Source organism: Poecilia formosa, unplaced genomic scaffold (genome assembly GCF_000485575.1).
Source record: "Poecilia formosa unplaced genomic scaffold, Poecilia_formosa-5.1.2 Scaffold420, whole genome shotgun sequence".
NCBI classification, from domain to species: Eukaryota; Metazoa; Chordata; class Actinopteri; order Cyprinodontiformes; family Poeciliidae; genus Poecilia; species Poecilia formosa.
The window spans coordinates 85,760-95,186 of record NW_006800359.1 but is presented as its reverse complement, the minus strand read 5'-3'; the positions used below and the strand labels follow the sequence as shown (position 1 = coordinate 95,186).

General features: G+C 42.5%; 1 protein-coding gene across 6 annotated transcripts in view; it reads left to right on the top strand.

Moving 5' to 3' along the window:
- Nucleotides 1-9,182, top strand: part of adam15 (ADAM metallopeptidase domain 15) — a 28,389-nt gene extending 19,207 nt beyond the window's left edge. Inside the window, exons 15-25 of one of the 6 annotated variants that reach the window (XM_016663433.1) lie at nt 109-217; nt 305-494; nt 754-831; nt 1,618-1,729; nt 1,802-1,955; nt 3,249-3,357; nt 4,255-4,323; nt 5,763-5,831; nt 6,559-6,618; nt 6,828-6,976; nt 8,644-9,182. In XM_016663433.1, the coding sequence (XP_016518919.1) occupies nt 109-217; nt 305-494; nt 754-831; nt 1,618-1,729; nt 1,802-1,955; nt 3,249-3,357; nt 4,255-4,323; nt 5,763-5,831; nt 6,559-6,618; nt 6,828-6,976; nt 8,644-8,710 (1,166 nt within the window). In that variant the 3' untranslated portion in view covers nt 8,711-9,182. Of the gene's footprint in view, nt 1-108; nt 218-304; nt 495-753; nt 832-1,617; nt 1,730-1,801; nt 1,956-3,248; nt 3,358-4,254; nt 4,324-5,762; nt 5,832-6,451; nt 6,619-6,827; nt 6,977-8,643 lie in introns of those variants that run through there. The other 5 variants (XR_001659409.1, XM_016663435.1, XM_007576907.2 and 2 more) reach the window with 5 other exon arrangements.
- The last annotated feature ends 245 nt before the right edge of the window (nt 9,183-9,427 follow it).

The window sequence follows — 9,427 nt, the reverse complement described above, 5'->3', positions numbered from 1 at the left end:
TTTGTTCTGGTTCTGGTGTTAGCAGCTTCCATCTGAACCCAGTTGGTTCTGGTTCTGGTGTTAGCAGCTTCCATCTGAACCCAGTCGGTTCTGGTTCTGTGTGTCCAGATGCCAGCAGCGCTCCAGCCATGTGCTTCTCATCTGTCAACAAACAGGGAAATAAATATGGAAACTGCGGTCAGCTGGCCAACGGCTCTTACATCCCCTGTGCCAGCCGGTGAGTAAACACTGATCGGCTCAGCCTACAAATCCCACGATGCCTCTGTGTTCCGGGTTCATCCATCTGTGTCTCTTGTTGCTTCAGAGACGTTCTGTGCGGCAGGATCCAGTGTCAGGGCGGGACGGAGCGCCCCCTGTTGGGCAGCATTGCCCAGATCCTGACCGTTCGTTTCAACCACAGCGACCTGGTCTGCAGAGGGACGTTCTTCCACCTGGACGACGACATGTCCGACCCGGCCACCGTGGCCCAGGGCACCGCCTGCGGGCCCGGCAAGGTCAGAGGGCACTTCCTGCCCGCTCAGCCAATCAGAGTTCATTTTCGATCTGATTGGCCTACAGGCTAACTTGTTTCTACTGGTTCAGGTTTTCTTTCTCATTCAGCCTTAAAAAGTTACATGTAGTGATGAGAAGTTAGTTTTTTACAGTATTAAGTATTGAAGTGTAGTTTATGATAGAGATGCTTCTTTTTTTGCATGTAATAATAAAAAGAATATTTATTCTTATTATAATATTATTCCCTGTGTGTGTTTGTAGGCTTGTTTGAATCAGAAATGCGAGGATGCGTCCGTGTTCGGCGTGGAAGAATGTCGCAGGAAGTGCAGCGGTCACGGAGTGAGTCGCACCATTTCAGGCTTCAAAATAAAATAATTAAATAAAAAAGCACATTACAAAACAGTAAAACCAAATACATGCATGAACCATCTGTTTTTTATTAACGTCACAGAGTCCTGATTTAATTAGCAGCGACTCCTGAAAACATGCAGAACAGAAAAAACCTGAAATCACTTCATTAATATCAAATTAATTCACTCTTATAAAAGAAATATATTTTGATGTTTTTAATTAATGACATTTTGGTATCTGCATTTTTTATACTTCAAAAACTAAATATTTATACTTTCAAAATTTTGTTAATCAATTCATTCAGTTTTTATACACGTTATTTAAAAATGAAATAAACCAATAAATAAAGAAGCAAATAATACCAAAACCTTCTAAAATCAAAACATGTCGATTTATAATTAAAATGGACCATTAATATATTTTACGAGTGAATTTCCTGAGTCAAGACAGATGGTCTTTATTAAGACAGATTAAATATTATATTCTGTAATAAATAAACATTTAAACTATTTTATATGCAAGTATTTTAGGATTTAAACAGTATAAAGTGTTTACTATTTTTTTATAATGTAAAAAACAGACAGAGATCTTCAGGAGGAAAAAAATATTTCATATTATTTATAAAACGTCTGATTTTATGGAAACAAGTTTTGATTTTTTCTTTTTGGACCTCAGAGTAAATCTGGATTTTTAATAAAAAGATGTTTGGCTGTCTCAGTAATGCTCTGGATGAGTCCAGTCGTGTGATTGGCGGTTCCTGTCTACCTGTCTCAGGTGTGTAACAGCAACAGGAAGTGCCACTGCGACGCCGGCTGGGCTCCTCCTGACTGCAGGTTCTCTGGTCGCGGCGGCAGCGTCGACAGCGGCCCGGCTGCTGCCGCTGCAGGTGCTTCCCCCTCACAACCAGAACCAGAACCGGCTCCGGTTCCGCCGCTGACCCGCCTGTTTCTGTGCTCAGAGTCCGATCCGGTCCGGGTCGCCTTGCTCCTCATCTTCTTCTTCATCCTGCCCGTGGTGCTCCTCTTCCTCGCTCTGCGCTTCCCCCGTTTCCGGCGGACGGTCTGCTGCCTCGGACCCAACAGCCCGTTTCACAAGGCCCGGCAGCACAACCGGTACCGCCGACCCAAACACACACACACACACACACACACACACCCACAAACACACACACACACACACAGACTTCAAGCATAACTCTACTCTTACCCACAATGCAGTGTGGCTGACTCTGAGCTGTGGGGTTTGGAGTTTGAACCCGCCCACGCCTGCAGGTACTGCTGGACCTGCCGGGTTCTGCTCAGCAGATGGTTCTGTAGGCTTAGTGGTCGTCTGGAGTATCTGTGAGTGCTCAGTATCCTACCAGCTGTCAGGCTCCAGTTTCCCTGATAAGAACTGAATTTACTGCAGAATTTCTCTAATCCATACAGGTTCATATATTTACATACAGACCTCGTGATAAGTTGGACTGAAGGAAAGTCTCTTAACTTCATTTGAATAAATTGATGTGATCATCATGACAAATATAAATAAATATAAATACACATTAACATGAATCCAACGTGTAACAAACTGATCAAATTGTTTTGTTTTATTGATGATTTAACAGAATTAAAGGGGGTCAAAGTGTATTGAATTGAGGTGTTGTACCAAGTTACACCACAAGGTGGCGTTGCTTCCCCTGCTCTGCCAGTCTTCAACCAGTAAAGTCTCCATCTTATTTTAGCTTAGTTCCAGGTTGCTAAGGTTCACCAAACACGTGGATGGAAATTATTCCCTTAAAGTTTTTACATCTAACATTTGTTATTCCAACGCCCGGTCGTACGTAGTCGATGTTTTCAGAGTGAAATAACTGTTACATCTGTTAGCATTTCGGCACTAACATGGCAGTTGCCCTGCTAGCTTAGCAGCTAACGTCTAAACTGTTAGCAGTGATTGTCGCGATCCAGAAATAAAGTTTGAACACCTCACTGCCTGAATTTATTCACAATAGAATAATAATACATCTGAATAGGTTTTGTTTTTCCAGCGTGCTGGTAACATACTGACTGCTCAGACGTACTCGCTCCAACCCGACGGTCTGTGCTTTTAAATCTTGACCTCCTGACTGATGTGATCACTCCTCCTGTAAATCCACTTAAAGCTGTACTCACAAAGATCCCAGTATGGATCCCGATCAGAGCAGAGAGGATTCTGGGTAATGAAGTCCTCAGTGTTGAGCCCTTCAGTGCAGCTTTAAGTTCCTTCAGAGATCTGAGGCCGTCTGTAGCCAGGTAGTTAGCGTGATGTTGTGTTTCCTGCTAAACTAACAACATGAAACCCAGAGCGGATCCGGACCGTCGCTGGTTCCGGCGCCTCTTCTTGACCGCCACGATGTAGCCATGACAACCGTCCTCCATGTTGTCCAGGACGCCGGCGACGGAGCGAGTAGACGGTCGCAACGGAGAGCAGGTCCGACCGCTGCGATACCACCTGAACCCGCAGTCTGACGTCGCGCTGGCGCCGCCCCACAAAGAGGTAACCATGACAACGGCACCACACACTGAGCGCTGGCTGGAGGAAAGAGTCTGGGTTCATGACCTTTAAACTGGAAGCAGAATGTCTTCAGGGTCTGGTCCTGTTGGGCCCATTTCCACAGAGACTCAGCAGAACTGTACCGGGTGACACCAGCAGGTGGCGTAGTTCGCCTTCACCACGCTGATTTAAGCAGCAGTAAACGGTGGAACCGTTTTCTCTCCTGATTGGTTTGGGTTAGGTCTCCGTGGTAACCAGGTGTTTCATTTCTGCTCCAGGTTACCGGTGGGTCAGTAAGACCAATGTTCTATCAACGTTAGCTTCCTGCTGGATTCAGACACGTTGCTATGGAGACGGTCATAAACATGCAGCTTTGTCAGCTTAATTTGTTTCCAGTAGGTCTGAAGCAATTAATCACTTATTGAAATAGTTGGTAACTTAGTGATCGATTAATCTTTTACTGGACTACAGACAGAACAACACAGTCAGAGCAGATCTAAAACTACAAAAATATAAACATTTTGAATAAATCTGTTCTACCCAGAACTCCATAATTATTTATTCCTGTGAGGAAAAGAAAAACACCCAACTCGTCACACGGAGCCAAACGGCAACAGTTTCAGAGCCGGCTTCAGTTTATTGATCCACCAGTTTCTGCAGATACTCATTCGTCTGATCAGGGTTCTTAAAGGTAAATAATCAGAACTTTGCTGATGTGAAACCTCCATGTTTGGAGCAGGAGAGTAAAACTGATGAAGGAAGTGAAATGAGCTCCTCCGATTGGTCGGATTTGAGGCTCGTGGGAGGAAGTGAAACGGCGAAGCGGCGTCTGCTTCCCTTCCTCTTTTATTAACGCTGCTGCTGCTGTCTGCCTCTGCTTCCTGTTTTCTCTCCAATCAGGTTCATGACAGGCCTGCTCCGCCCACTAAGCCCCTCCCCCCTGACCCCACCCTAACACCCCCGCAGCAGGTAACCAACACCTGGCCGTTCGGTGTGTCTGTGCGTCCCACTTCATCTCAGCTGCTGCTCTGTAGTTTGTGGCTTGTCGTCTCGGTCCAGACGTCTGTGTTGTCTTCATGTGGGATTGTTTATGAAATTATGGGAAAATGTCTATTTTTCCATATCAACCAAAGACTTACAACAGCTGAAATAGTTTAATTTTTTATAATTTAACTTGAGAAAAGCAGAATATTAGTTGATATAAAACATTTAGCGGCTCAAACGTTTCACCTGCATCCATCTTGTTTTGCTACCGTCTTAGAAACTAGAATAGATGTCAGACACTTTGGTTGGTTTGGATGTTTTTGTGTTTAGTCAGGTTATTTTTGTCTGATCTGAACATTTATTTCATGATCGGAAGGTTTGAAGAAATGTGTAAGAGGTTAAAAGCAGTTTGATTTTAACGATTATTGAATGAATCAGTTCATTTCTGCAGTAGAAGGAACTGAACTTTGTCTCTTGGTTCTTCATGTTTCATCCAAAAAGTTTCTTCCGTTCTGAACATGATGAGAAATAAAACGTTTATTATCTGCAGTCAGAACAGTCACACCGATGGGGCCGGTAAGGTCACTGATGGGACATTAGTGCTGCTAATGGGGCCCGTCATGTCCTGATTAGAAGGCTAACAGAGACGTTAGCCTAACAGGAACTAGTGGGGTATTAATTTCACAAATGGGCCAATTAGACCTAATGAGGTCATGAAGGTCAATAATGGGACCACTAAGGTCACCACGGGGTCATTAATGGGGTCGTTACGGTCACTAATAGGTCAATAAAGTTCATTAAAGTTTATTTATATGGTACATTTAAGCAACCATGCAGTTCAAGATGCTTTACATTATAAAAACACAAAAATAAAAGAAATCAAGGTCACTAATTGGGTCATTAACTTGACATTTTCTGGTCACATGGTGTGACTGACTCACCAGGTACCAGGTTCAGTTCATCACACTGATGGGGCCCCTGGGGTCAGTACTGGGCCCCTGAGTCGGTGTTAGAAAGGTTAAACCACCGCAGCATTTATAAAGAATCAAGAAAAGTCCAGTTTCCTGTTGCAGTCAGTTTACTGAATCACTTTACTGAATCACTTTACTGAATCACTTTACTGAATCAGTCGGTTTACTGAATCACTTTACTGAATCAGTCGGTTTACTGAATCACTTTACTGAATCAGTCGGTTTACTGAATCAGTCGGTTTACTGAATCAGTTTGTGTCTTCCGGCTCAGCTCTCTGATGCAGTCGATGCTCAGGACTCGATCAGTTCAGGAACTTTGCAGAAACTTTAAATAGATTTTCACTGAATGGATCTAGAAATAAACTGTGTCTGTGAGAGGGTAACTGCTCCTTTATCTTCCTCCTCCTGACCTTTGACCTGCTCTTCTTCTTGCTTTCATTTCTGCTGCGTCAGCTGGTTAAAGCAAGACCAGCTGCTCCCACCAAGCCTCTGCCCCCTGACCCTGTCGTCCCTGGCAACCAGGTACGCTCACCTGCACCTGTATCTGACCTGTTGCTTTACATTCAGGCTGCTGAACGCTTTAAAACTAAACTAATGTTACTAATATTATTATAAAGTCACATATTTATATTTATTTACAGAGTTCTTTCTTTTTTAGCTGTTAATTAATTTACTTTTTGTTTTTCCCATTTTTCTGTTTGGATTTTTCTAAAACATATTAGCATTAATTTATTTATTCATTTATTTTGATTTATTTTAACACGACTGGAAACAAAATGCAATTTAATTTAAAGTCTTTCAATAACAAGGAAAACAAAAATACAGAATAAACGCACCAGTATTGATTTATTTTCTATTTTATGGTCTATATATAGACTAGTCAAATTTACATCCTTTTTTGTTTTAATTATTATTATTATTTTTTTTTTTTTCAAATTTTTTTAATTTGATTTCCACAATTTCTTTTTTCCAAAACATTACATTAACTTTTTATTTCTTTATTTTCACCCGGCTGGAAATAAAATGCAGACAGAGAAATAGTAAAAAATTATTCAAAATCAAACGATAAGTAAAACTGACTAAATGCTAAAGTAGTCATTTATTATTTATTTTGAGCTTTCAGTGTCAGTTATAACAACCAGTCTCTGTTGCTATGGTAACCGCTCTTTGGACCGACCCGGTTCTGTCTGCATGCGGCCTTCCCATCTTCATCTTCATCTTCTCCTCTTCCTCCTCACTAACCTTTCAGCCGCCTGCGAGCCGACCGGCCCCGCCCAACAAGCCCCTCCCCCCTGACCCACCTGCACAGGTACGCCGCTCAGCCGTTGGTCTGATTGGCCGGACTGGAACATGTGATCATGGTAGACTAGAGGTTCAGGTCTGCTGATTGATGGATTCGAATGAGATGTAGTTGCCATGACAACAGCTTTAGTATTTAGTGAACCAATCAACAGTTAGTTAATCATCTGCTTTATGAACGTTTTTCTGATCTGGTCTCAAACTTCTTCCTGTCTTCAGGTTTCTGTTCCACTAAAGCCCATCGTACCCAAGAAGCCCCGCCCACCAGCTCCGCCCACTCAGCCTTTCCACCAATTAGAGAGCGGCTACGCCTCCAGCACCAAGCCGGCTGCGCAGGGCGCCGTGGCGCCTGCAGCCGGTCCTCACAGGTACCCATAATCCACCTGGACATCATCATCCAGCTGCCACTGCTGACAGGTTTTCCTTTCAGCTAACTTTCTGATGAGCATCAGTAAATAAGTTTATCGGACCAAATCATAAACCAGATTAAACATGTTTCCCTCCTGATGGAACCTCTGAAGACACTGAGAGCAACTTCCTTCTTCACCAGATGGAAACAAGATGGAGGCGTCAGATTTTAGTAGTTGGAGAATTTCTCTTTAGTCTTTGTCTAAAGACCAGGAGCCATTTCTGCTGCTAGCGCTAGGCTAGCAAGTTAGCTTTGGTTGCATTTACCCAGAATGCCCTGCGCTGTAGTCCACTTCCTGCTTTTTGAGCGGTCTCCGCTGTGTAAAATAAATTTTATTTTAATTTTTCGAAGATGTTCTAATGTTTTTTCCCTCATCAAAAACAAACCTGAAGCGTTGCATTCTGGGATGACTTCCGGAAGCGGAGCTTCAGAAAGATCAGAAGTTTTTAAAAAGATAGAGGCCCAATTTCAAAGCGTTAAGTCAGGAAGTCAAATGTCCTTTAAGTTACATTTAATATGTTTTTTTTATGTCAGCTGAAGGTCTCAGTTATTTGATTGTGTTTTAAAATGGCACCTTGTGCCTGGAAAACACGATACTGGCCCTTTAAATATTTCCACATAAATGTCAGACCGTCAGGCTCCAGGCTGCTCAGAATTTGTCGCCGTCCATTTCTGCCTAACACATTGTGGTTCGAACTGGGCTGGTTCTGGTAGAGATGGTTTTCAGTCCGACTGGTTCTGGTCTGGAGTCGAAGGATCTTCCTGTTGGGAAACATCAACAAGTTCAGGTCAGCCAGCAGGAACATTTCCATCAGGTCAATTCATACATACCTGAACGCACAGAAATCAGATTTATTCGTATTTTTTAGACTTTTCAAAGCCACAATGGTTGTCATTGAAAACAAATTTTTGCCCTAAAATGGTGAATGTTTGAAGTCGAATCATAACCTACATATTTTGAATCATAGGAGTCATATGTTTTTTTTATTTTTTATCATAGGGTTAGGGTAAGCCTAACCCTAACCCCTTTCATTGTAATGAAGAATGTATGTTTGCAATAAAGTCAGCAGCAGTTATTGGCGACAGCTAACCAAAAGGTTAGGCTCACTAACCATTAATTAGCTAGACGAGAATTTCAGCTCTGCTAAAAAAAACTTTAAAAACTATGCATTGCTAAAAACAGAAGTAGCAAAAGCTAACACTAAAGTACTAAATAAATTAGCAGAAGCTAATGCTAAACTACTAAATAAATTAGCAGAAACTAATGCCAAACTACTAAATAAATTAGCAGAAGCTAATGCTAAACTACTAAATAAATTAGCAGAAGCCTAATGCCAAACTACTAAATAAATTAGCAGAAACTAATGCCAAACTACTAAATAAATTAGCAGAAGTTAACACCAAACTACTAAACAAATTAGCAGAAGCTAACCCCAAACTACTAAATACATTAGCAGAAGCTAATGTTAAACTACTAAATAAATTAGCAGAAGCCTAATGCCAAACTACTAAATGAATTAGCAGAAGCTAATGCTAAACTACTAAACAAATTAGCAGAAGCTAACCCCAAACTACTAAATACATTAGCAGAAGCTAATGTTAAGTTGATAAACTCTGTGTTTGCAGACGACCTCCTCTTCGTCCAAGTCGGCCGCCGGTTCCACCGAAGTTCGAGTCGTCGCCGCCGCTTTAACCCCAGAGGCGCCAAGCTGCTGGATGGAGCGGCCGAAGGTGATGATGAAGGTGATGATGAAGATGACTTCCTGTCGTCGGATCCAGTCCTGCAGGAACTCCAGCTGGAAACTGACTGCATCTCAGTGCCTTGCTCAGCAGCCTCACACAAACCTGCTGCTGGTGGCCTTATAGCGCCCCCTGCTGGCACCACAGGATTCTGTGCCTTGCTCATGGACACACTGGACAGAAGTCAAAGCTGGGGTCAAAGTTCAGACGGTAGAGTTGGAGGATCAACGCAGTGTCTGATTGGTCGAACCAATCAGATTCTTTATATTCCCATGAACTTGGATTAAACCCGGAGAAGAACGAATCTGAAGATGTTTTCAGTCCAACATTCACAAATGTTTCTAGCTCAAGTTTTATACAAAATGTTCTGATGTGAGAAAAATCATTGCAGTCGATTCATTTAGGAATAAAATATCCAACATCACCGTTTCTTCTTCTTCCTCTTCAGTTGGTTGCTCCCCCACCGTGTTGACGGTTCTGACCCACTCAAATCTTCAGAACCTTCTGGACCTAACCAGTTTCTACATCCAATCAGGACCAGGAAGTCCACTGCTGCAGGACTTCCTGGTCTCTGTCCAACCAGAGAGCAGAGACACTCCCACTCTCCATAAAGTGGAGACTCTCCACATATTTAACTTTATGAACATCTTATGATAAACATGCCATAGAG